At 32.3% G+C, this 27,600-nt stretch overlaps 2 protein-coding genes across 3 annotated transcripts; one reads left to right on the top strand and one right to left on the bottom strand.

Annotated features, from left to right (window-relative positions):
* Window positions 1–7,949: 7,949 nt before the first annotated feature.
* Window positions 7,950–13,155, bottom strand: LOC132641384 (WAT1-related protein At3g28050-like). The gene is made up of 7 exons (XM_060358358.1): window positions 12,761–13,155; window positions 12,473–12,538; window positions 12,249–12,362; window positions 10,209–10,446; window positions 9,968–10,126; window positions 8,775–8,926; window positions 7,950–8,204 (listed from the first exon to the last, which is right to left on the bottom strand). Exons 1-7 carry the CDS (start codon window positions 12,937–12,939, stop codon window positions 8,057–8,059), a joined length of 1,056 nt encoding a protein of 351 aa, XP_060214341.1. The 5' UTR covers window positions 12,940–13,155; the 3' UTR covers window positions 7,950–8,056.
* A 7,612-nt stretch (window positions 13,156–20,767) lies between these two features.
* On the top strand, window positions 20,768–26,050 carry LOC132641383 (glyceraldehyde-3-phosphate dehydrogenase, cytosolic). Of its 2 annotated transcripts, XM_060358356.1 has the most exons (11): window positions 20,768–20,923; window positions 21,031–21,131; window positions 23,482–23,597; window positions 23,692–23,791; window positions 23,886–24,032; window positions 24,121–24,181; window positions 24,274–24,371; window positions 24,809–24,951; window positions 25,067–25,150; window positions 25,348–25,437; window positions 25,716–26,050. In XM_060358356.1, the coding sequence occupies exons 1-11, from the start codon at window positions 20,896–20,898 to the stop codon at window positions 25,759–25,761; spliced, it is 1,014 nt and encodes a 337-aa protein (XP_060214339.1). In that variant the 5' UTR covers window positions 20,768–20,895; the 3' UTR covers window positions 25,762–26,050. The 2 variants fall into 2 exon arrangements, with proteins under 2 accessions (XP_060214339.1, XP_060214340.1); XM_060358357.1 differs by lacking the exons at window positions 20,768–20,923; window positions 21,031–21,131 and adding an exon at window positions 22,177–22,318.
* The last annotated feature ends 1,550 nt before the right edge of the window (window positions 26,051–27,600 follow it).

The following is a 27,600-nucleotide window of genomic DNA, read 5'->3' as shown; positions in this document are numbered from 1 at the left end:
GGTCTTCTTTCATCTGCCCACCATTTCATCCGCTCTTTGTCTTCGCAAGAAACGATACATCCAAAAATTAATACAGTACAAATAAAATGATAAGTAAAGTAAAATTCGACATGTTTGGTTCTAGCTTAGAAATAATATAATATAACAAAAACTAATTTATTGAAAGAAAATCTTAGAAAGTAAGATCACACAAGAGGTTTTTGTTATTAAATACTTAAGAGGGTAAAAAAACCATAAGAGCACAACACATGGGGAATGACATACCATTAAAAAAAAGGACCTATATTTAGGCCAAATATTAGAATATCAAGAGGCAGAGGAATTAATCACTGTAATTACCAGTGACTAATATTAAGAATAAATACACATTAAAAATAATTGTTATTGAAAATCGTGGTAGGATTGACGCTTAAAAACGGTTTTTCACTTCTGCATTAAGATTTGCTCAACAAACGTGAGCAGACTTTGGGGAAAAAAGGGATAAAACTGCTTTTTTCTTTATTATAAAAAAACAATTAATGTACCAATAAACATGTTGTCATGGGCTTTCTACGTGTGCTGACTTTTGTGAAAGGAATATTTAATTTGTTAAGCTTTTATTAATCAAATCAGTTAGTAGATTATGTAGAAAAATGGAGGAAAAAATGTCAAAAAAGGACAAAAAAGATAAATAGCAATGGAGGTCATAGAGGGGTGTCACATCAACCTTCTGTATGTCTATCTTTATATTATATATAGATTTATGAACAATTACTGGTTTCACAAAGGTTTAATAGGACTTGAGAGTACACTGCCACTCTGTATTTCAACTGCTGAGCACAAATGAGATATTTATGTTGTTCTCATGTAGGTTGTTGCATTTATGAATATTTTTACATTGAGTTTTTTATTTAAGAAGCTCTTGGCAACTGTGTTTGTTTCTTTTATAAGCTCTCAAAGCAGTTCCTCTTTATTAAGGTGTAACCAAAGTAATGTGTATAGAGAGGACAAAAAATTGAAAGTTATGCAAATAGAGTGGAGAACAGTTTAGTATTTGCAATATTGCAAGTAGCTATTTCAATTAGTGCATTGATACTGAGAGAAACTCAGTTAAAGAGAACTCTGCAGAACTTTGCTTTCAAGTAATATGGAGATAGGTAACACTCCTTTGCTTGGCGTATCAAGTTTTGTAGCATTCTTATCCATAGTATCTCAGGAATGTGTAATTCTTGAGAGATTATCTGCTTATGCCCTTGAAAACTTTTCTTCTTTCTAATTTTCTTTTGTATTGGAAACAGGTGCGACTTGAACCAATTTTTTTATGTCTCTGAGAGTAGAAAAATGGGAGTGTTTGCAGGGGTGTCCGCTTTGTGACTTCACACACTCATTAAATTTAACTTTTGGGAGTTGGTAAAGAGAAACTTACATGTTGATGGATGTAAAATCAGCTGACGAGGCTAAACAAGACATATTGGGTGTTCAGAAAGCATTTCAAGTTGCTCTCAATGTGATTATCTTCTGCTTTGCTTTGAATAGGTTCTATATGTATAATTAAGTTATTGCACTGTGGCTTTGGTGTTAGTAATTTAACACATTTGCTAATTCGCACATACAATTCATCTTGGCCTTACAACTCTGGACGTTTACACATTTTTCAAATCCTTACATGCTTTCGCGTGTGCAAAATCAGCTTGACCACAGGTAATAATTACTATTTGACCATGATGGTTATTGGTACATGCTTTACGGACTTATGTAAGATAAAATGACTTCTTAGTAGAAGGCAATTCGCAAGTGCTACTTCAAAAGTGTATCAATTATCAAACTAAACTTCAAGTGCGTTTGTTTTCAATGTTAAGAAAATGGACTTTCCATTTCTTTCCTTGTTTCCTTCTGACGGAGATTTTTGAATGTTAAAACCCTATAATAGGGAAAAGTGATTGTTTACCCGTAAATCGGTACAGTTGAATTTGTACAAGTGGATCAGTGTGACCGAAATAATGATAAGATTAGAAATAGAAATTAACATGAATGTAGTATAATCGTAAAGTGAGGAATTAGAGTAGCCTGAGCCTTGGAGGAGCTTTGAGCTTTAGTCTCTGAACAAGCTATCGGTAATGATCTTGATAAACTGAATTGAAACAATAGAAAACTAGAACAACGAAATTACCAAATGCTTCGTGTGTATATTTTTAGATGATCTTACAATGAAACAAGAAACCCCATTTATACTTGAAATCATGGGTAGACATTCCATGAATTATGCCCCCATTAATATTACAAATTAATGCTACAACAATGATGGGCAATAAAGATGATAATAATGCCTATTGATGTCACGTGGGAGATGCAAATTCTTCATGAAACGGTTGACCGTTGGCCTCTTCAACCGGTACCTCTCGCATTACGAATTCCTCGGGGACAAGAATCTTAATGAGCTTCCGATGCCATGTGAATACCTGCGGGGACGCTTCATGGTGACACGGATCCAACTCATCCTTATTAACACATGTCACCATGGCATTCATTCAGTTGTATTCTGCGAATTTTCCCCAATACAGTGGCCTACAAAGTATTTGGAAAAGTAAGTACATTTTGTAAATTTTGTGATGTGAATTTGCAGAATAATCTTGATCCAACTTTAGGATATTATAGTTTCATGTTGATCTAAATCAGAGAGATAAACTGCTACTGTTAGAAAGGAGTTTGCCGGACATTTGATGCAACCTTACTTCATAAAACTATATGCTAGGTACTGCTAGGGGGTTCACTAATTCTCTTTAGTACCTGATAATTGAACCACAGTTCCAAAATACTTTATACCCTTAAATTAGTAGAAATAGTACCTTATCAGAAAAAGATTGGAAGGAGTAGTAATTTAAGTGATGACAAATGATTATCTGAGAAGCTAAATTCACCGTTTTCCACCCACCGAAAGGAATAAGGGAGAAAAGTTTACAGACCTCAACAAAGCAATTGTTGATAAATTATAAAGTCTGTACAAAAGCATTATATTTATTTCTGCTTCGTGTATGAAGAGGTTGTATTGTCATGCATGGATGTTGAACTGAAAGCGTTGCGAGATTTTCTATCTCAGGATATATAAAGTACTGCCATGTTGCAAAACTTTCTTTTGGTGTGCCTCTGAATCTACTAAAACGATTCTCACTTTTTGATATCAAATCTGATATAACTGATTGATAGGTAATTTTGCTTATTCTTTCTTTATTTTGTAGATTAACAACTTTGATCTTATTAGAATGTAATTTCCTTCAAAAAAGACATAAATGATAAATGTGAAAGTGCGTCACTATATTTAACTCGCTGTGTTTTCTATTTGTGCGTTTTGCTGGAATTTGTACATTGACTTGACCTCCTTTTTTGGCAGATTGTACTTGAATCATTCTCTGCACAAAAATGAGTTGGATTGCACTCATGGTGTGAAATCGGGTGAAATGTGAGGGTGGCACATGTATTTAAGTGAGTGGTACAAATGCTGCAAATTTGAGCCTTCTTTCCGAACTATGAATAAGATAGGTTGTAATAGGCTATGATACTTTTTACTTAGCTATGCTTTTGCCCTCTTTCTACGTAAAGAAATTCTCTCTTTTATTTAGTTAGAATTGTCATTACAAGAACGACTTATGTAATCAAGCACAAGAATTGTTTTGCCAATGTTTCGCCTGTGTTGCTTAATTATTCTAGTTGCTATAACTCATCTGGATAGTTGCACCTTTACCGGTTTGTTGCGGTCACTGTTGTCATTATTTTCGTTTTATTAACTTACCTGTAAGAGCCTACTATCGGGCGGCAGTACCCTACTAGCAGGGGCGGATCCACACCATTAGGTGTGGGTTCGCGGGAACCCACAACTTTTATTGTATTTATAATGTGAAACCCTTCAAATATATAAGAAATTTGAGCTGAGAACCAGTAACAACAGACACTGCTAGCTAGGAACCCATAAGCTTCAAATCCTGAATCCGCCTCTGCCTACTAGTAGTACTATATTTTAGAAGCCAACAATAGGTGTTCGAACACGGCTTCATAACGTTGTACAAAAAGAAGCATAAAGTGTAGATAAAATTTGAGAAGAACAGGGCTACTTTGGAATTTCAGATTTAATTGCATGTTCCTACCTCAAGTCCACACATGTCGTATTGAAGTTTCAGCTGTCCCTTCCATTTCCTTCATTTGGATACATTGGATTTCTCCCTTTTTTAAAACAACCAATCCTTTCCCTTTCAGCTATCATTTTCCCCTTTCGCCGTGCTTTAAAATCCTAAGCTTTATCTTCTATTCTCACTTTGAACGAATGTCCTTTCTTTTGCTGTTACTCCGGTTGTTTTACTTTTGTGGTGAGCTCTTCTAATTTGTTACTTATTCTTTTACTTTTTGTATTGATTTGCACATGCATATATGTATACCTCACTATATTTGGCTACTGTAAGCCTTTGATGTTATTGATTTTTAAACCTTTACTCTCTTTTTAAGTTAGAGTTAGTTTTTCTCTGGTTTTAGTGTGTTGATTTAGTTTGGGTCATCTTGGATATTTCATGTATACAAATCTCTCCTTTATTTTCGTTTTTGTTTTCTCCATGTTTTCTTGGTGCACAATGTGCGCATGCATATGATTTTTGTTATACGACAGTTACTTAGAACAATATATTGGTACTCCTGCAAATGTAACATAGGATCAGCCACTTAAACTGCTATGGTGAGCAGGACGACAAAAATCGTGCACATTAGCAGTAATTCTGCCTCCCGGTTAATATGATAAATGGTGTATCAATTTTTAGTTTTTGACAGCTATTTAATTTTGGTTTGCCAATAATGTTATTGTCCTAAGTTTCCAAATGACTATTGATTTTAAATCTCAAGAAGGTTAGATTTATGCCATTACATTCATGTAAATGGTTATCCTAAATCCAATGGGAAAAGTTTTAATGCTTGAGCAACTTTTAAGGACTTGAGCTTGATACGATATATATGATTTAGTCATAGATCAATCCTCAATTAGGTGAAGAAATGCATAGCAATTCGTGAGAATTGTAGTTGTTATTTGTGAATTTGATATTTATAAAGGCAGTTAAAAGAACAAGAAAATGCCAATTTCATAATCAGTAGGACTCAAGCTTCTTTCCTTTTCTTTGCCAATAATGTGGTCTAGTCCTATGTATCACTATTTTGAAAACAGAAGTTCTGCGATGAAATTAAGACGACTTGAGACGTATAGAATGTCTTCTTTTTGAACATAAGAGACTCATCTTCCGCTCTTGAAAGGGGTTTTAAAGTACCATATTTTTATTCTCGATATAGTCTATAAAATTATGTTTAAGTCTTTTTTTTTTGGTCGAAAAGGGAAAAATTTTATATCAAACAAATATAGTCATTACAAAACACTAGCTCACTTTGGACTCTAGAGCTAGATCTCAAAAGTATCTCTACTTTACACAGTGATGAAAAATAAAGACTGTCTTAAGTAGGAAAACTATTTAATCTGTCTAAAATCTTTGTCCATTTGCTCTGTTTCTGTCCTCGTATGTGAAGTTGGAGCACTATTTGTCTGATTCTGTGATTTTGGTATCTTGAAATCTTCTTGCATTTCTCTCAGCCCAGATATGATATATGGTCGTAGCATAAAGAAATCTCAAAATACGAGCAAGAGGCCTGTTGTTGCTGGCCCTTTTAGTTATCCATTCAACTTCTTCTGTCCACCTCTTGATGCTTCTATTTTCCCCCATCTATTTCAGTAAGGATGCCCATATTCTTGTAGAGTAAGTACACTCAAATAGTAAGTGAGGAAGTGTTTCAGTAGCAGCAGTGTCACAAAGTACACATTCCTCAGGCACCTGTATGTTCCATTTCTTTAGCCTGTCCATTGTAGCTAATCTCCCATGTAACGCTAGCCATAAAATGAATTGATGTTTTGGGATGATCTGTGGTCCCATTGTTATACTCTTCCGAGGCACTTCCACATAATTAGGAATGAAAGATCTGTATGCCTTGCTAATATTGAATTTCCCCTTCGTACAGAATCCTTGTAGTTTGGTAGGGATATCTTGATTTTGGAACCATTTTCTGGCATCAATGATTTTCCGGATTAACCAACAGGCTTGTTTTGGAGTTTCCATGGAATACATCTCTTTATCTTTTATATAGAAAGCATGTATCCATTTGACCCAAAGGGAATCCTGTTTAGTACTTACAGCCCAGAGGAGTTTGCAAAGTGCAGCTCTATTCCACAAGTGAAATTCAATAAAGTTGAGTCCTCCAGTTGACTTTGGCTGGCAGAGAGTTTCCCAGGCCACAGGTGATATTTTTGATTTCTCATGTCCACCAGTCCAAAGGCATGTCCTGCATATGCTAGTAACCAATTGAATAATTTTCTTGGGAAGGAGAAAAACTTGTGCCCAATAGGTTTGCATTTCAAACAAGACACTCTTTATCAGTTGAACTCTTCCACTGTATGCAAGGAATTTAGTGGACCGGCATCTGATTTTGGCAATCATTTTCTCTACAATTGGCATACACTGTTGGATGGTGATCTTTTTGGAGGACAGTGGAACACCTAAGTATTTAAATGGCATTTCTCCAGTCGCAAATTGCATATCTTGGAGAATTTGCTCTTTAAATTCAGAAGTTGTTCCAGCCATGTAGAGAGAGCTCTTGTCCATGTTTGCCTTCAGGCCAGAGACTTAGAAGTGGTTAAGTCTTGATTGTGTGCACAATTGCCTAGGTTTCTGCCTCTTCTCAGTTTTGGTAATTCATTTAGTTGGATGACCTTTTTAGAGAACTTCATTGGCTTCTTAAAGGAAAATCTCTTGGGTAAGCTAGCTCCAAATCTTATCCTGAAAAAGAAATTCATTAATAGCTTGCTTATACTCGGGGCTTTTGCTAATAAATTAGACATGTACGTGGATGGACAGGGAGATTTATTCAGCTGATTTGTATCGTGTTTTTGCTTTGAAGTCTTCGAAACCATTTTTAAAAAAAAAAAAAAATTAATTCTACATGTTATCTATCACTACTAGCAAGGACACGTTAAAGGTGCACTTGATGCGGTGTAAAATATAGCAGCAAATTATGTTGTAAGCCAATAGTTGCTTAATTTGTTTGGCAAATATGAATTACACGATGGATGTTTTTGATTGTTGAATGACTGTCTTCACAAATAATTCTTTTGCAGAAATTGAAGATGATATGCATTTCGTTCATATAAGCATTTGACTTCTCTGATGTTAACATTTTTGAAATGCCATGTCTTCAAAATACCGTCCTGGAGTTTCAATTGCTCTTGATTGAAGAGAGGCATATTTGACCATTTGTTTCCAAAATTGATCTCATTACACATACATTATACTCCCTCCGGATCAAAAAGAGCGTCCACTTAGACTTTTTTCTTGAGTAAAAAAGAGTGTCCGCTTATCAAATCAAAAAAGAATTAACTTTATTTTGCCAGATTTTCCCCTATTAAGTGTTATGAGATTAAATCCCAATACATATTTAACTAGGGGAAGTTTAGTCAAATTGCCTCTTTTTTTCTAGGGGTTAGTATTTTCTTAAGGGGTGTGTAAATGGCTGAGTGAATACTCTTTTTTATTTGGAAGGAGTATTATTTAGTTGTTCAATTCCGCAAATCAGACGATACCCTATCATTTTACATGCAATAATCAAGTTCGATGGAATAGATTCACCATTCATATAAGTTTGAGCTTGCATTTTTTTAAAAAAAATCATTATATTTTAATATGATATACTCCCCATCTCAATAAAAAAATTTGAACTGATTAACATTGCACGTGTCCAAAAACTAGTATATAGATTTTATGCATCAAATTTTCTTTTTCTTAAAATTCATATACAGTTAATTAATATCATCATATAAAATAGACGACGAAAGTATAATATAAAATGTGTTACGTCTACTCTCACTGTCATCTTTTCGCTTAGGAAAACGGTTGCACATGTACGAGAATTCATTATGTAATATCTCATTAATTCACTGTTTAACATTAATAAGAAAATAAAAAATAAATACAATTAGAAAAATAGAAAAGCAAAACACTAATAATGTTTAGGCATTATCACTTTGCCTTAGTAAGGATACCCTGGTAGTGGCCAAACCAGAATCCATGCCTATGTTTTCAACACACATTTCTTCTTTAGCTTTTCCCCACATCACACAGTAGAAACCCAATGCTATGATCGTTCCACCAATTATACTGCAAATATTTTTATTTTTAATTAATTCATAGAACAATTAGTCATCAACTAATCAATTAAAGATTATAAGAAGCTATCTTCAAATTAATGAAGTTGAAAAAGGGGTTAATAACACAAAAGACCGTCGAAGTTATATTATTATTGGAAGAAAGTCATCAAACGAAGTTTTTTAACCATAAAATCACTCAACTATCACTAATTTTCATAAAAAAATCATTATGCCATTTTCCGGTGAAAGTTTGTTAGAAAACTACTGTTCTTGTTTTAAATATTATTTTTTTTAAAATATAAAGCTCCCACCCAAGTAAACTACTCATAACACGACCAAATCCAACTTTATAACTTGTTTTATGAACATACCGTTAAAAAGCTCTTTATCCTACCAACAAAAAAAAAAGACTCTGCAAAAGGGCTTTACAATGTTTTTTGTGAAAAATTTAGTTAAAGTTGAATGATTTTATGGTTAGAAAAATTAGTTTAATGAATTTTTGCAATTAATATTACTATATGTTCGATGACCTTATGTACAATTAACCCATTAAGAAAGGCTAGGGAGGAGAATTACTAACTTTCCAACATGAAAAACATCACCAAGAAAAGTGACCCCCATGATAACAGCAGCTATCATTCCAAGTGGCTTAACCATTACAACAAACACAGGTCCCTTCTTCTTCAGTGCCCAAACAAAAACTAGACTTCTAAGGACGATCATAAAAATTGCCTGCAAAAAAGAAAAAGAAATAGTAAGTTCAATTTGTAAATGTTAAGTCATAAGGGGATTCATCTTTTTACTCATGCTACTATAAAAAGGGACATTTTTTGATGAATGTTATCGTTGGTAATCTAAAAGTTCAACAGAAAGTCCATCGGGAACGTTTAGGACAAGCTAATTTCCGACGAATTTTCCTCAGAAAGTCATGTTTTATTTCCAGTTGTGAGCTCAATCTCAAAAAGAATGAAGGCATTCAAGTATGCTTGGATTCAATATAGATTTCTTAATTTTTCTTTCAAATAACATTTACCTAAAAAGAAACTCATTGCTACAAATTCACATTTTAAACTATTAATAATTTATTGTTTGAATAATAGAGAAATTTTTGACTTCTTGAATAATAATTAATATTGTCCTATAATATTGGACAAAATAAGTATTTTTTTTTTTGCATAATATTACTTTATACACGGGGAGTGGTAGAGACCGCGACAGATGTAGTTCTTCGATAATGGATTCATCCAAATACATTATTTTTGACGCGAAGTACATAAATATATTTCAACTAGATTTTAACTCACAACTATAAAAATATAATGATCAATGTCAAACTGTCAATAGCTTTAAAAGTCGAACTCATTAAATTTAAATCATGAACTCATTTCTAGCTAAGATGGTTGAAAAGAAGAAGAGAATGCCGAATTAGAATCAAATCGGGTGATTTTATAATGCAAGATATTTGGTTATAATGGAGCACTACCAATAAACGAATCTATAAAGTTGAGTAAATTAACTGGAGGGTCCAGACTACTTCAATTAGCTGCATTTTCGTTATTACTTCAGCTAGTCAAGTAGGGCTCCCTGTGAGAATTTATATTTTGTAATATATTGGAGAAAATATTTTTTTCGTACTCTATATTTACACCGAAACATATTGGTAAACATCGGTGCATGTTAATATTTTTCAATGTATTGCTAATGTTATCCTACTTTTATAATTGTAAATTAACAGAAAATGAAATATAAAATTTTTCTTCATAAGTTACTTACAGCATAACAAACAGTAATAAACTCCAAATCTGGCTTAAGTCTCCAAGAAGTCGGATTTGGCTCAGCAATTAAGCCAACCACAGCTGACATAATTGTTACTAAGCCACAAGTAACAGTTGTCACCATGAATTCTTCTGGATAATCATTCATAACCCATGCCTGGTCATACAACAATATATAATCTTAACTTGAAGAATTAATACACTTTTATTAACTTAATTATATTTTTGACTGATACTACCTGAACGATGTATAAGCATGCAAGCAAGAAATTAGCAGCAGCAAGTAGAAATCCACCAAGGGTCCAATTTGATTTTGTACTGATGTGAAGTTGATGAAAAGATTTGGGGGATATTGATTTATTGAAAAATATGGGAGGGCCTCTATAAAAAGTCATAAGTAGGGCCCCAATAATTAATATTGTTGTCCCAATAGACTTTGCCAGACTGCTTTTCAACTTTAATCCCAACTTTTCCATCCTGCTCAAAATAATACAAAAACAATATTTGCCAAAATATCATAAATAAAATAATACATTAAAATATTTCCCTGTTTAGTGCACAGTAGTTAGGGAAGTGTGTGAACCAATTGAGACCCAAAGGAAAAAAAGGAATATACGAGTAAAAATAAAATTCATTGACAAACAAATACGAAACCATTCTATTTCAAAAAAGATAATTATAAGTTGTGCATTAGCAAGTAAGAACATCAGCTTAATTTACTTGCATTGACAAATAAACTGTTTATAACAAATATGATCTAATAACCTAACAAATTAATTTTGTTTAGTTTAATTATCCGGAGCCGGAAGACTAAACTTGCTAGCTAACACGACTAATTTGAGTTCGCATTGAAAAACCTTCACTATGAGGTAGTGGCAGATGCAACTCTTTGCGAGTTCATCCCAGCCAAATATTTTCGATGCAGACGATATATATATATATGTCCAAATTTAAAGAATACAATGAGTTCAATGCTAACTTTAACTGAAGTAGAACCTATTAAGTACAATGAGTTCAATGCTAACTTTAACTGAAGTAGAACTTATTAAGTTTAAATATTGTAACTGTTTGATCTATATGAGGGGTTTTAATATTCTTCCGAGATTTGCTATAATAGATTAAAGGGAAAAGGGTAAAAAAATATCCCTTTATTTTGTTAATGGCTAAAAATATCCTCCGAACTAATTTTGGGTCATTTATGCCCCTGCCGTTATGAAAATTAACAAATATCCTCTTCATTTGACGGAAATCTCCGAATTGATTCAATTAATCAATTTCATAAAAAATAATTCATTCTCCTATTTTACCAACCCCGACCCGCCTTCGAAAATAACTCATGCTTCCTTCTCTCTCATATTTTCTCCTCCTGCTATCAAGCCTGTCGATGAAGACTTACTTTTTCTTTAGCCGTTGACTGATTCAAAAGTTAGTGTCATGTTTTAGGAGCTACAATTTTTATGTTTCAGTTAAGTCATCTTAGGAGTTATGTTGAAATTAGTTAGGTAATGGGTCAACTCTTTTAGCCATCACTTTAGGGGCAATTTGCAGGATTGCCCTTCGCTGGGGTGGTCTTTAATTTTTGCCCTTTGCCTTTGCAGGCAGAATTTGCATGGACAGAATTTGCAAAGGCAGAGGGAAAAAGCTAAAGACCACCAATTTGAGGGGCAAAACTTAAAGACCACCAACTTGAAGGGAAAAAATTAAAGACCACCCCAAATGAAGGGCAATCCGCGCAAAAAAAAAAGTTACTTCAGGCCATAGGTTAGTGATAAGTTAGTGCTCTATTTATCTGCTTAGTTGGTTGCTCTGCAGTACTAATTATGTAAAGGTATGTACTGGTTGTTTCCAAAATGACCGTCAATTGTTTCCGTCTTTCTTTGCTTTCCTTTCTAAGGGAAAAGCTCGAACAAAATTTCTATTCAAATAATGAATAACATGTTTATAAATTATAGATGATTGACAAAGATGAAATTTAATTAAAATGTTTTCTAATTTCAAAAACCACTTCTTAATCTTCCTTCTGGTTATAATTGATGGAGGTAATTCGGGGCGGGTAAAATAGGAGAATGGATTATTTTTAATGAAATCGGGTTATTTGAATCAATTTAGGGATTTCCGTCAAATGAAGGTATATTTGTTAACTTTCATAATGGCAGGATATTTTTAGCCATTCAAACAAAGTAGAGGGATATTTTTGACCCTTTCCCCCTTGATTAAATTACACTAGTAGCGTCCAAAAAAAAAAAAACGAAGTGGCTGAATGGTTGAAATGGTCTTACCCGGCGATTACAGCAATTAGGAAAGTGAAAGCTGGAACAAGATCAGTCATTGCTGATGCCAGAGTTGGATTGCTATACTCTATCCCAATGTACAACAATATTTGCACAGAGCAGCTTTTTGTTCCACGAAAACACAAACGTTAAAAGCCGTAATTAAACAGTCATAATAAGTAATAACCAACATACAACAACTAAAGAAAAAATTCTTCAATTTCATCAAGTACCTGAGAATGGCAAGAAGAATCATCCTACAGAATATAGAAAATTTGAGCTTTCTGCAAGGCCTGATTCTGTTGGACCAAAAAAAAAACCATCAGGATTTGAAGTTTATGAGTTCTAGAACATAATCTTTTCAACTTATTGAGTTCTAAATAATAATATGTACATACTTAATAAATTTTTAAGACAAATACAAGATTTGAATCAAAGACACCGAATTCGACCAAATCCATACTCTAGCCTCGTCCTTGAATATAATAAAGTATATACTTAACAGTTTTGGAGAAATTAACCTATGATAGATAAAAGTAGAAGGGACGAGGAAGAACAAAGCCAAGGCGTTGGCATAGAATATGAAAACGAAATTGCTCATTCCTCTGGTGGTAGCAGCTTTATTGAGTGTGTTTAAACCAACTTCCATGCATTCTATTGTCACCAACACTGCTATAATTAGCAGCCTTGAGCTGCACATTTTTCCTTTTCACTCAGTCTCAAGTCCCTCTGCTAAAAGTAGAACCACCTGAACTAATTAAGACTCATAAAAGGCTTGGAGAAACGGCCTATAGGTTTTATACATTTGGCGTTTTATATAGTCCTTGCTTTCTAAGAGGATCCTCTACCTACCTGGAGCCGGAGGTAGTTCCAGTATTTTTAGTTTACGGGTTCTGAATTATAACCAACTCTCACTCCCCATTGCCCGTCAATATCGTGGCGGATCTAATTGCCTGGTTATAGGTTCAGGTGAACTCGAGAATTTTTGCTCAAATTCTGTGTATATATTAAAAAAAAATTACTATAAATATTTGAATATGAACTCATGATTATTAGTATATATAGTACTATTAATTGCAGGTAGATAAAAAATTTCATAGAATTTAAATTCTAGATCTGCCTCTACGTCAGTAATACCGGTATTCTACCACTCAATCGAATACACTCGTCAACCATTAAGTTTGAATTTGCTTTAAAGTTTTTACAAAAATATATATTGCGTCTATTTTATTTTCTATGATAGTATTTGATCTGACAGTATTTGATCTGACATGTGTTTAAGAATTTTTTCCCACATACTAAAGTTATCCTTGAAACTCATGATTTAAATGTGTCATAACATTTTTATTGACTAAAAATTACTCAATTTAAGTCAGCCTCTCTACAAGACAAGTCCAACGTTTGTTTGGGTTTCTTGGAGCCTACTCTATTCAAATCCTAGCTCACGCCTATATGAAGGGATACATATATATTCCTTTGAAAAAACATCTTGAATATCCCAGAAACTCCTCGGTATTCACAAGGAGATCAAGACATCAAATATATTGTCTTTCTCAAAGCCGAAATGATCAAGAGGGATCTTCCTCAAGATAAAATATCACGTGATGCGCGACATTCTTGGCGATCAAATGCATCACAAGTATGTCTATATCATCCTACGTTCGAGAAATATGCTATCAGCGATCCTCGAATCACGAAGAAAATTTAAGAAAGAAGAATGAAGGAATAAACAGAATTGTAACAATACTGTTAAGAAATTCTTGTTTCATTTTTTGTTTGTGGTTGCGGTTTATAATTTGTTGTAAATACGCATCTCATTAAGGTAAAACGAAAAATTTTGAAGCTAAAGAATTTCCAAATACAAAAACATATCGTTTTTAAAAAAAAATAGACCAAAAAGAAAATAGCCTCACATACAATAAAACTAAGGAGTAACTTTTTTTAAAAAAAAAATTATCCGATTCCAATTTTAAAAATTTACGAAAGAAAAGAAAATTCAAAAACTCCTTTGTCCTTTTTCCATTTGGTTCTGTTATTTTTTCATTTTCACATTAAACATTTTGCTTTTAAAGTTTGATAATTGCCGTATCTACCATATCCCACTATTGAACGACAAAAAGAAAATTCCTTTTCAATGTTTGCCCTTTCAAAAGCTGTTTCAGCCATCCTCATTTTTATGTTTTCGCCATTTTAGCCCACGCGTTAAACGTTATTCCTACGTCCATCGAAGTAGGCCCCTCTTTCTTTTTTTTCTTTTTTGTTTTCCTTCCAGTTTTTCATCCGGTGTCCGGTACTATATCTGGATTTGCGCATCATAGGACCCATTCAGCAAAGGTGCTCCTTACCAAGGATTTTCCCATATTCGGAGCTTCAACTCGTGACCTCTGATTAAGGGAAGAGCAGTCTCATTCGCTGCACCACATTCTTTGACGGATTTTGTGTCCTCAATTAAAACGCTAGTATGTCCGCTAAAATATCTATCTTTGGAACTTCTTTTGGCAAGGGAAACATTTTATTTACCAATTAGTGTAACAAAATAATACATACGGTAAAATATTTAAAAAGGTATGCAAATGCACACACACTCACACGTATATATACACTTATTTTTGTCTTTATATAGGTATAATCAATTTGGTTCGTTTTTTTTTTTTTTTTTGGCTTAAAACTAAATCAAATAAAATTCAGTTTTTTAAAGTTGAAACAAAATGAAAATAGGTTTTATTTTCGATTTGGTTCGATTTTTCAGTTCTGGGTGAATACACCCATGCTTCTACAGCCCAATAAAATAATGCCACAGATTGAACACTACAACACATGAAGGAAATCACATCTCTATGGGATTCTACGGATCGTTAACTGCATTTTGTCGGGGTTTGAATCATTCTTGTTAGTTGATAGTTTATCAACTAGAAAATCCACAGGATTTAATTTGTAAGTATAAGATGATATAAATATCAAAATTGACTAGTATTACTAAACAACAGAAGCTTTTCCTCCTCCTTTTTTTCTTGGAGGAGGAGCGAAGACGCACCGTGGCGGAGATATGTAAGGTACCAAAAGGATTTGATTGAATCTCTTTCATCGAAAAATTATAGTGTATATATAGATTAAAAAAATTATGTATATAATATAACTAGTTGAAGCCCCTTATGTGAAAAAAATTAACCCAATATTTTTTGAATTTCTAATTAGAATTTCCGACTGTCGCTAAAGAGGCATAAGATAGTGAAATGTATAGGTAAAGAAAAGAGTTTGTAAAAATTGCTTCTATAATAGTTGTTGAGCTTATACTACAAAGGTGCTTAAAGTGTGAGAACAAAAGACAAATAACAAATCCTTTAGTATAATAGTTGTTGAGCTTTCTACTACAAATGTGCTTAAGTGTGAGACTAAAAGATAAATAACAAATCCTAAGAAGCATAGATTAACTAAAAGACTACTCCCTCCGTCCCATAATTGTGTCACTTTAGCCAAAAACACGCATATTAAGAAACTAATAATGTAATATGAAGTTTACTAAATTATCCCTACATAATAAAAATTAATAACTTTTTCCTCTTGATTAGAGCATGCACAAGTAGTAAACCTTTTGACATTGGGAATCCAACAATACCAAGTTACTATGTGGCTTTTCCAATCATCATTCAGATGCTAAGTTAACTTGTCATTTTTTGTCTGGGTGCTGCTATTTGGCACAACTCAAAATGGCACAACTTGGCACAATCCTATTAAAAAGTCCTAATTATCCTTAATGAAAATTTTGGCTCCAATAAGTGGTATTTCCCTCCAAATTTCTTTCCTTCAATGCAAAGTAATTATTACACATAACATGCTTAAGCTTTTCATTCTTCCAATACCTAGAACCCATAAATTTATCTCCCTCTAATATTTTTATATAATTTATACATACATAGCATGGACCTAGAAGGCTTTTTTGGTAGGCTTCTTAGCATTTGTTTTTGTTTGTTGTTTTAAGACTCTTTTGTTTTACGTTTCTCTTTGTTTGGTTTCTAATAAAATATCCACTAAGTCTACTTAGTGGTATGTTTAAAAAAAATAAAAAAAATTTATACATACACCTAATTTAGTTATTTGGTCAACCTATATATACGGTCTATCAATACAAACTACAAGTTAATGTACCCTATAAATATCGTTTAAACAATATAAAAAAAATTAAAAAAATTCCTAAATTACATACAAAAATTGTCTAATTTTTTTACGAAATTGCATTTATTTTATATAAAAAATGATTGAATTGAATCAAAATTTAGTAAAAATATTTACTCAATCCTATATAATATTTAGCTAAAGTGAAGTAATTCAACATTTCAATTACAGTCAATCATAGTGTTGATTGCTTGTTTCATCCAGTTTTTGTCATTTTTTAAAAAAATTGATTGAATTAAATTAAAACTTGCTAATTGTTCCTCAATATATCTAATACTTATCTAAATTCTTGCAAGAATAAATCTTTAATTCAAAGTCAACATAGTGTGACTACTTGTTAAACCTACTATTTAAAAAAAAAATTGATTGAAGTAAATCGAAATTTGCTAATTTTTATTCAATTCTATCTAATACTTAGCTAAATTGAGATAATTCGATGTTTCCATTAAAGTCAACTCGGTGTTGACTAATTGTTACATTCACTATTTTTTATTTTCTTAAATTAATTTAATTAAATCAGCACTTACAATATATTTATTCGATCCAATCCTATCTAATGTTCAACAAATTGAAATAATTCAATATTTTAATTAAAGCCAATCACAATGTCAACTACTTGTTACATTCATTATTTAAAAAAAAAAATTGATTGAATTAAATTAAAAGCCGATAACTATTACTCAATCATATCTAATACTTAGCTAATTTGAGATAATTTAATATTTCAATTAGAGTCAACCATAGTGCTGACTGCTTGTTACATCCTTTTAAAAAAAATAATGATGGAATTAAATCAAAACTTGCTAATTGGTACTCAAATTTGTCTAACTCTCAGAAAAACTAAGATAATTCAACATTTCAATTAAAGTCAATCATAGTGTTTGACTACTTGTTATATCCACTTGTTTTATATAAAAAATGATTGAATTGAATCAAACACTTGGGAAAGCTTTGCTTAATAATGGTTGATGCTTAGCTAAATTGAGAAAAGTCAACTTCAATCAAAGTCAACCATAGTATTGACTACTTGTTACATCTCTTTGTATCGTTTCAGTTTTATCGAATGTCTACGAAGAGACACCACTTGTTATATCGTCTATTTAAAAAAAAATGAATTAAATCAAAACTTGCTAATTGCCATTCAATCCTATCTAATGCTCAAATGAACTAAGATAATTTAATATTGCAATTAAAGTCAACCATAGTGTTGACTACTTGTTACATCCATATTTAAAAAAAATAATTGACTTAAATCAAAACTTGTTAATTGTTACTCAATCATATCTAATACTTTCCTAAATTGAGATAATTAAATATTCCAATCAAAGTCAACCATTATCATAGTGTCAACTTCTGTAACATCCACTATTTTTGTTTAAATTGAATGAATTAGATATGAACTTGCTAATTGTCACCCAATTCTATTTAATAATTAACTAATTGAGATAATTCATATTTCAATTAAAGCCAACGATAGTATTTACTACTTGTTACATCTACTTTTTTTTTTTTTTAATTGATTGAATTAAATCAAAAGTTGCTAATTGTTACTCAATCCTATACTTAGCTAAATTGAAGCAATTCAATGTTTCAATTAAAGTCAACCATAGTATTGAATACTTGTTACATCCACTATTTTATTGATTGAATTAGATCTAAACTTACTAATTGCTACTCAATTCTATCGAACTTAGTTAAATTGAGATAATTTTTATGTTTTAATTAAAGTTAATCATAGTGTTGACGACTTGTTACATTCATTATTTTTTTAGAGTGATTAAATTAGATCAAAACTTGTCAATTGTTACTCAATTTTATTTAATAATTGACTAATTGAGATAATTCAATTTTTCAATTAAAGTCAACCATATATTGACTACTTGTTGCGTCTACTTTTTTATTAAAAAAATGATTGAATTAAACCAAGAGTTGCTAATTGTTACTCAATCCTATATAATGTTTACTAACTTGAAGCAATTCAATATTTCAATTAAAATCAACCGTAGTGTTGACTACTTGCTACATCTACATTTTTTATTTAAATTGATTGAATTAGATCTAAACTTGTTCATTGTTACTCAATTCTGTTTTATACTTATCTAATTGAGATAATTCAATGTTCCAATTAAAGTCAACTATATTATTGACTATTTGTTACATCTACTTTTTTAAAAAAATTGATTGAATTAAATTAGAAGTCGCAAATTGTTATTCAATCATATATAATACTTAGCTAAATTGAAGGAATTCAATGTTTCAATGAAAGTGGACCATAGTGTTGACTATTTGTTACATCATTTATTTTTGTTTAAATTTATTGATTTAGATCTAAACTTGTTAATTGCTACTCAGTTCTATTTAATACTTAACTAATTGAGATAATTTTATGTTTCAATTAAAGTCAGCCATAGTATTGACTAGTTGCTACATCTACTTTTAAAAAAATGATTGAATTAAATCAAAAGTTTCTAATTGTTATTCAATCTTATATAATAATTAGCTAAATTGAAGCAATTCAATATTTCAATTAAAGTTAATCATAATATTGACTACTTGTTACATCCACTATTTTATTGATTGAATTAGATATAAACTTACTAATTGCTACTCAATTCTATCGAATACTTAGCTAAATTAAGATAATTCATTGTTTCAATTAAAGTCAACCGTAGCGTTGACTACTTTTTACATCCACTCTTTTAAAAAAAAAATTGATTGAATTAGATCTAAAGTTGCTCATTGTTACTTTTTTCCATTTAATACATAACTAATTGAGATAATTCAATGTTTCAGTTAAAGACAACCATAGTACTGACTACTAATTACATTTTCTTTTTTTCTTTTAAAATTGATAGAATTAAATCAAAAGCTGCTAATTGTTACTCAATCTTATATAATACTTAGGTGAATTGAAGCAATTCAATGTTCCAATCAGAGTCAGTCATAGTGTTGAGTACTTGTTACATCCACTGTTTTACTGATTAAATTAGATCTAAATTTATTAATTGCTACTTAATTATATCCAATACTTAGCTAAGTTGAGATAATTTAATGTTTCAATTAAAGTCAACCATAATTTTAACAAACTCTTACATCCACTTTTTTAAAAAAAAAAAAAATTGATGAAATTGAATCAATAGTTATCAACTCGTTTTACGTAATCTTATATAATACTTAGCTAAATTGAATCAATCCTATATTTCAATTAAAGTCAACCATATTGTTAAACACTTGTTACGTTCATTTTTTTTTTAAAGTTATTGAATTAAATCACAACTTGCTAATTATTACTCAATTATAGCTAATCTTAGCTAAATTGCGATAATTTAATGTTTGTTAAAGTCAACTAGTTGTGGCAGCCACGGCTACGCCCCCAGGCCTCTGTGTAGAGAGAGAAGAGAACGTTAGGTTTTAGATTAGATTACGTTCTAGTTGATTCATATGATAATTATCTGATTTATCTAATGAAGATATTTTTGGAGTCGTATTTAAAAAAAAATAGGCAAGTAAATATGTACCTTTTTTTTTATCCCTCTTACTTTTTATTTCTATAATTATACCATCCATAAGAAATATGGAAAATAAAAAACTACTCCACTGTTGCGGGCTTCAACAATTTATTGTTTTAATTTGTTTCACAATGAAGCAATACAATAGGTAAATGGATGTACTTGGAATAGGTGTATTGCACGTTTTTTCTTGTTGAATGTTATTGGGAAAAAAAAGTAATTATGGTCTTGAAGAAAGAGAGAGTAAAATTTGAATTATTTTGACCTTTCCCTCTAACTTTTCAGGAAGGGTATCAATGGAATAGAAAAAAGAGAAATTTATTGGTACACCCTCAAATGCCATGTGGAATTACATTAATACCCCTAAAAAGGTGAAATTGTGCCAATTTGTGTCATTTGTGGTTGTGCCAAATATATTTACCCTTTTTGTCTAAGGGTAGAGTTGGAAAAACTAGTCAATTTATGTCTTGGTTTCTACAGGTGACACTTATTATAGGATAATTTTTTTTGACTAAGGTGACACTTATTATGGAACGGAGGGAGTATTAAACTTTGTTGATTTTTTTTTTTTTAAAGCAATAACTATAAGAAGCATAGATTCTTTTATAGAAAAAAAGACAAAAAGAAAAAGAAAAGGGACTTATCAATGTGTGTTATTTCTTAGCTATGACAGGAGGGGGTAGGTAAAGTGGCATTTAATCATCAAAAAACTTAAGGGGTATTAGTGAACTTAATTCACTAATTTGAAAACCAATTCTAACCCGTAGGTCTCGTATTATCCACTAAAACCGATAACAACATTGTTATTAGTGGTTGCTTTTGCTTCAAAACATCGAGAATTTCGCTCTAATTCTGTATTTATAAACAATCCAATTATAGTATTGTCGCATTCAGTAATAAACACTTTTCCTAGTAAAAATCAATACTCAATTCTTAAACTCTTTTCTGTCGTTTAATTTTTTGTTATAAGCATCATGGGCAAAGTCAAGATCGGAATCAATGGTATTTTTACTAGGGACTAGTGTTTAATTGCATACTTGTGCCCCCATTTGTTACTTACTTTTTTTTTCTTTTTCTTTTTAATGATTTCTTGGTTACTGTATATATAGGTTTTGGAAGAATTGGTAGATTAGTAGCTAGGGTGGCACTGCAGAGTGATGACATTGAACTTGTCGCTGTCAATGACCCCTTTATCACCACTGACTACATGGTTACTCCTTTTCCTTTTAACTCTATTTTTGTTATAACTATCTGCTGTCCGGAATTTACTGATCCGATTAATTTTTTATTGATTCCTTAATATTAATTATAAAGTTTGGTTGCCACAACTAGAGAATGTTCCATATTCATCACCTAAGGGTGTGGCCTAACGTAGAAGTAGATCTTGAGTGTCGGGAGTAGGTTCAATTAAACCTGTTATTTTCACCATAGATCAAAGATATACATGAGTGAAAATTCCTGAAAACCAATATAAATATTAAAACTTCGAACCCATATTTTCAAAGAATTTTGAACATTTGAATTTATTATGTTTAGATACTAGATGAGACTCTTTTAAAATAGTTGAGATTCATACACCCTGATGCTTCTCTTGAAATGGGAACGTTTCGCCCCTTAGTGGGCCTACTGGACCTAAATTCCTAAAAGGAGATGTTTATAGGAAGAAAACAAAAAAGATAATGTTCCATATCTTGGATCTGTACACAAGCGAATCAGAATTTTAAATCAGGTGTTAAGTATTAATGCATCTATTACTATTTCATAACGATTTAAGTACTAACTATATTTTGAGCCAAAAACATTGCATCTGCACTTACGTTTCGGCACATGTAAATCACTTCTAAGTTGGAAAGGAGTGCTTTTTCCTATTTACAGTTTGCCAGCTAATCAATTGTCAGCATTGCATATTTAGATAATCAGAAAAATCTTGAATCCAAATGAAACATGCCAAAATGTGTGTGTGATTCCTTTCCTGCTGGCATTTTCGTTTTGGAAAAGGGTCAAATATAGCCTGAACTATTGGAAAAGGGCCAAATATATCCTTCGTTAAATTTTGGGTCCAAATATATCCTTACCGTTATACTATTAGTTTAAATATACTATTCCTCCGTTAAAGTTGTCCAAGGTAGACATCCAATCCTATGTGGCACTGACTTTGATGAGATGGAAGCCACGTGGCATGCCTCATCTCCTCTAACCCATTTTATTCTTCCCCTCTATTTATTTTTCCACCACTAGCATATCCTTCCCCTCCACCCCCATTGCCACATTACCGTCACCATGACCACTCTATATATAGCTGGGGATACGTTGATGGTATACAGTGTGACCCGGTTGACACTTGACAGTCCACAGACATTTGGGGTGTGCTTATAGTATAGTGCTTCTGGTTCAAGTGTAATACTTCCTAATTAGATCGATAAAATATCCCTCTGTATTATTACTAAATTAATTCTGCACCATGGTATTCATGATGTTCTTCTGTGGTTTAATAGTAAATAACATAATAAGTCCTTGGTATTTGATAGTGAATAATCCAATTAATAACTTCAGTAGCCGAAAGAGTGGGTAGGGAGGAATGTCATGGATTGTATGAAGGAAAAATGTGCGAAGGCATTAGATAATATCCTGTTTAGTAGCCGGAATTCTTCAATTTTACGAGTATATTTCCCTTTCTTTTAGCTCTTTTTCCAGTAGATACGACTCTGGTCAATTGGCTGTTGTTCAATTGGTGGACATGGACACTAAATGAAATTTGTGAAATTCCTATTTGAGTCGGAAAGTTGTGGCAATGGTGGTGGAGGAGAAGTATATGCTAGTAGTGGAAGAACAAATAGAGGGGAGGGGTAATAAGGGTTAGGAGTGCTGAGGTGGCATGCCATGTGGTTTACACCTCATCAAATATTAGGGCAACGTAGGATTAGATGTCCACCTTGGATAACTTTAACAAAAGAATGGTACATTTGAACCAATAGTACAACGGTAGGGGTATATTTGACCCTTTTCTGTTTTCTTTTTGTCGCTTTTCCTTTGGGTACTAGTAACCATTTAAACCTTGATTAGTTCTAAAAAATTAAATTTTCAGTTTTCTGTTTATTACTGTTCCTACAAATTGTGAAACTTCATTGTAGGAGTTGTAATTTCTAGACTAAGTTTTGATTGCATGTACATAGTTGCCATATCGATTTTCACAACCGTACATTCGTTTTGGATGTACTCCAGATTAGTCACGTCAGAGTGGTAAATAGTTCCGTTATTGATCTCATAATTTCACGTGCAAAGAGTTTTGTTACAGCATTATAGATTTGAATGCCTTATATTCTAGCTGATATCCCGTACTCATCGTAATGTACATTTAGGTCCACTATAAAAAAAATTGAAACTGGCTATGAACTTTGTCGCCAATTCGTCGCTAAATTGCTTGTAGCTAACAAAATGTTTTGATAAAATCCATCACTAAATAAGATTAGCGACGGATTTTGCTCTTTAGTTACAGAATTTATCTGTCGCTAATTCCTATTTTTTCTGTAGTGGTCTAATTTGAATTTTGTGTTTTATAGACCTACATGTTCAAGTATGACACTGTTCATGGCCAATGGAAGAAACACGAGCTTACTGTTAAGGATGAAAAAACTCTTCTCTTTGGCGATAAACCCGTCAAAGTATTTGGTGCTAGGTAATTAAATGCATTCCAAGATTTCAACCTTGCATTACAATGTAATTTCTTTTTCTTCATTTTGTTTTCTTACTTTTCTTGGTGTGACAAACAGAAATCCCGAAGAAATTCCATGGGGTGAGGCTGGAGCAGAGTATGTTGTGGAATCCACTGGAGTTTTCACTGATAAAGACAAAGCTGCAGCCCACTTGAAGGTTCATAGTTTATTTTCATATTATATACACTGACAGTTTAAAGAATTTATGCTAACGCTGATAATTGTGACGTTCGATCTATTATTTTTGTTAGGGAGGAGCAAAGAGGGTTGTCATTTCAGCACCTAGCAAGGATGCACCCATGTTTGTTATGGGTGTCAATGAGAAGGAATACAAAGCCGATATTAATATTGTTTCGAATGCTAGTTGCACTACCAACTGTCTTGCTCCATTGGCTAAGGTTGTTTTTTGTGCTTTATGGTGTTTGCTATCTGATATCCACATTTTAGTTGATGTCCAACTTTAATATTTCATTTTAATCATCACAGGTTATTAATGACAAATTTGGTATTGTCGAGGGACTTATGACCACGGTCCACTCTATTACTGGTAAGTTAAGCTCCTTATTACTAGTCCTCCAAGTTATATTTTCTTCTGTTTAAATTTATCGATCTCTAATTAATTTCGTATTTGTTATTTAGCAACGCAAAAGACAGTTGATGGTCCTTCGATGAAGGACTGGAGAGGTGGACGTGCTGCTGCTCATAACATTATCCCTAGCAGTACCGGAGCTGCCAAGGTATTAACAAGTGCCAGTTTGCACTTCCTATAAAGTCAAATGTAAATCTTATTTTGTGAAAAGGCAAGTTCTTCCTTTTGTTTTCATTGTGTAACATGTTCTGTCCAAATCTTTGTATATATCATATGCCCTGTATGCTTTATGAGCCACAGTCCAAAACGTCGTGCATAATATACCTTGTTTCCTCCTATACAACATGGTTCATATGAACGCCCTTCATCGAAAAATTACACTGTACATACAAGGTTAAAATTATGTTCTATGTATATATAGTAGGTGTGGAATCACCTTGGATTCTTCGTGTGTTTACTTCCTTATATTTTGAATCTCCTTGGTGAAAATTCTCCGCTACTGCTATACAATATGCAACTATACAAGATTATGTGCATCCAGTGGAAATCATGTACTTACTGTACATATTACATTTGATAATGCAGGCTGTTGGAAAAGTTCTGCCAGCACTGAACGGAAAGTTGACTGGGATGGCTTTTCGTGTTCCAACTGTTGATGTTTCAGTGGTTGATCTAACGGCGAGGCTTGAGAAAGCAGCCACCTATGACGAAATCAAGGCAGCTCTCAAGTACTACTAATACTTTTGTAGTTTGTCCTATTGAAGAATTTGTTTAATCTTAGGTCAGGAATTTCGCAGGTAGTTAATTACTTTTTGTGACTAGTACTTTTTTATTTTTGTACAGGGCTGAGTCTGAGGGTAAAATGAAGGGAATTCTTGGCTACACTGAAGATGATGTAGTCTCATCTGATTTTATCGGTGATTGCAGGTGAGAATCGTACTTAACATCTTGTAGATCTAGACTAGATGCAATAGGTTCAATTGAACTCGCTGTGTCTAGCTCGGACTATGTATATATCTGTGTGTGAGAGAGACAAATTGGCACATATATAAAGAACAGAACTCACCTCATCCTAAATTCTGGATTCATCATTGCTTAACATTCTGATATGCTGCATTTGTCAGGTCAAGCATCTTTGATGCCAAGGCTGGTATTGCTCTCAATGGGAACTTTGTTAAGGTTGTCTCGTGGTATGACAACGAATGGGGCTACAGGTAAGCTTTATTGAACTAGAAAATATGGTTATCAGATACTGTTTGTGACCAAAGGGGAATTTAAGACAGGTTATGTGAGTGCAACCGAACCTATTACTTTCTGTTGGAACTTTATACATATGCAAAAGAATCTAAAATGTATAATATAATAATAAGAATGCACTCATTCTAAACTCACCAACTCTAGATTCGATCCTTCTGTTTGAGACACAAGATACAAGCTTTTCTGTTTTCTTAGAATTTCTAATATAGTATTTTTTTTTTTTTTTTGGTTGCAGTAACCGAGTTATCGACTTGATTCGTCACATGTCAACTGTTGCATAAAGAGTTATTTTTCTCTCAATGCCGGCTGGTTATAGTTCAGCAAAGAAGAATTAAAGAAGCTCTGGAAAAATAGAGAAATAAGAGATCAGTGCAACTCTATGCAGATCCCTTCTGTTATTTTTGGAGTTCTATTAGAAAGCTTCTGAGAATTTTTCATGAGGATTTTTTTGTTATAGTTCAGTAGGAATAATAAGACGAATGAGTGTATTCTGCTCATATTTTTTGTTAGAAAAATGCTATTCAGCGACTTTCAATGTTCAATTGAATTGTAGTAGTGACTATTTCCTCATTTGCACCTTCAGTGTTCTCTCGTTAACTCTGTGAAACTAGTCCCTCCGTTCACTTTTCCTTGTCATTCGTTTTTCGAGAGTCAAACTGCATGGACTTTGACCAACATTTTTCGTATAGTTTCCAAATATCTAAATTTTAAATAATGAATTAATCTAATCAATCTAACTCCAAAGATTAATCAAATTGACTCTGGTGAAGTGCGACGTGATAAGTAAAAGTGAACGGAGGGAGTAGAGAACATATTATACATCATTTATTTTACTTTTTCTTGTTTAATTTAGGTATGTGGTGACTTGATTAATGTGAATTCGTGTCAGGTAGGCTCACGCAAAGGGTATAATTGCTCTCTACCAAAAAAGTTCTAGTATATTTTTCAGGAGTCAAAATCCAGGATTTCTTGATTAGAGGCAAAAGATCTCAATATTATCAACTAAGAACTTATGTGACATAAAACCTTTATTATCATGGATTTGAAAAGCAAGAAAAACAAAAATTAAATAAGATAATAAGTTTATAAATATTCTAAGGATATTATAAATATTCAAAGATAAGCTCCATATTTCCTGGCAGAAGCAAACGGATGAAATTTGCATATGAAAAAACACTCTAGAACTATGTTTCTAAAACACTCTTATAACAGAGAGATCAAGGACAGTGGAGATTGAGGAGAAACAGCAAAGGCCGTTCGTTTGCATCTAACAGGAAATTATGTTTCATTCTAGAACTAGAAAGATTTATAAAAAAGGTTTTCCTAGAATAATTATTTTTATTACACAAAATGTCAAAGAAACAGAAAATCAATATGTAAGGGGTATACTTTTCTATTTTAGGTTATTAAATAGTTTTATTACATTAAATGTAAAATAAGGGAATATGTAAAATATAAAACCACAAGAAAAATATGTGTTACAAGCCGAAACTTCAGAGAAAATTTGTTAAATTACTCCTAATATCTTTTCGCGTTGTTTTTAACTAGGTGAAATACTCATTAAAAGATTATGATATATATGGAAAAAGGATCGGGAGTCCCAAGTACAAAGGAAATTAGTGTCACCAACCAAATCTGGATTTTTGAATTAGAAGATTTCTACAATTTTTCTAAAAATAAAAAGAAGGAAATAGTCAATTAGCCCGTTGTTGTGTTAACCTAGCAATTATTATTACCCAAAATAGACTAGGTTTTATATTTAGCCTGCTTTTCCACCGACTTCTAGATTTATATATGATAAAACACAATTAATTAGCATCACAATTTCTCTTGTTCTAAAGGTGTTTTTCTTGGTGTACCAGTTATGTTGCAGCTATCAATGGATGCTATCGGTATCACGTTTAAAAGCGTCATTCGCCCAAGTTTGTTCCTTTCAATTATTTTCTACAATTTTCTAAGCACTCCTTTTCTTGTAATTTTTTTTTTTTGGCAATTTATTCTAATTCCTAATGTCTTTTTTCTAACGACGTTTGATGCAATTTCAGTTGTTTTAGCTCCTGTTTATACAACCGCAGCTTATGTTGCCTACAGAACAGCATGCGTGTACTTTCCTTAACCCT

Source organism: Lycium barbarum, chromosome 5, assembly GCF_019175385.1.
Source record: "Lycium barbarum isolate Lr01 chromosome 5, ASM1917538v2, whole genome shotgun sequence".
Classification (NCBI taxonomy): Eukaryota; Viridiplantae; Streptophyta; class Magnoliopsida; order Solanales; family Solanaceae; genus Lycium; species Lycium barbarum.
This window is presented reverse-complemented; position numbering and strand designations above follow the sequence as displayed.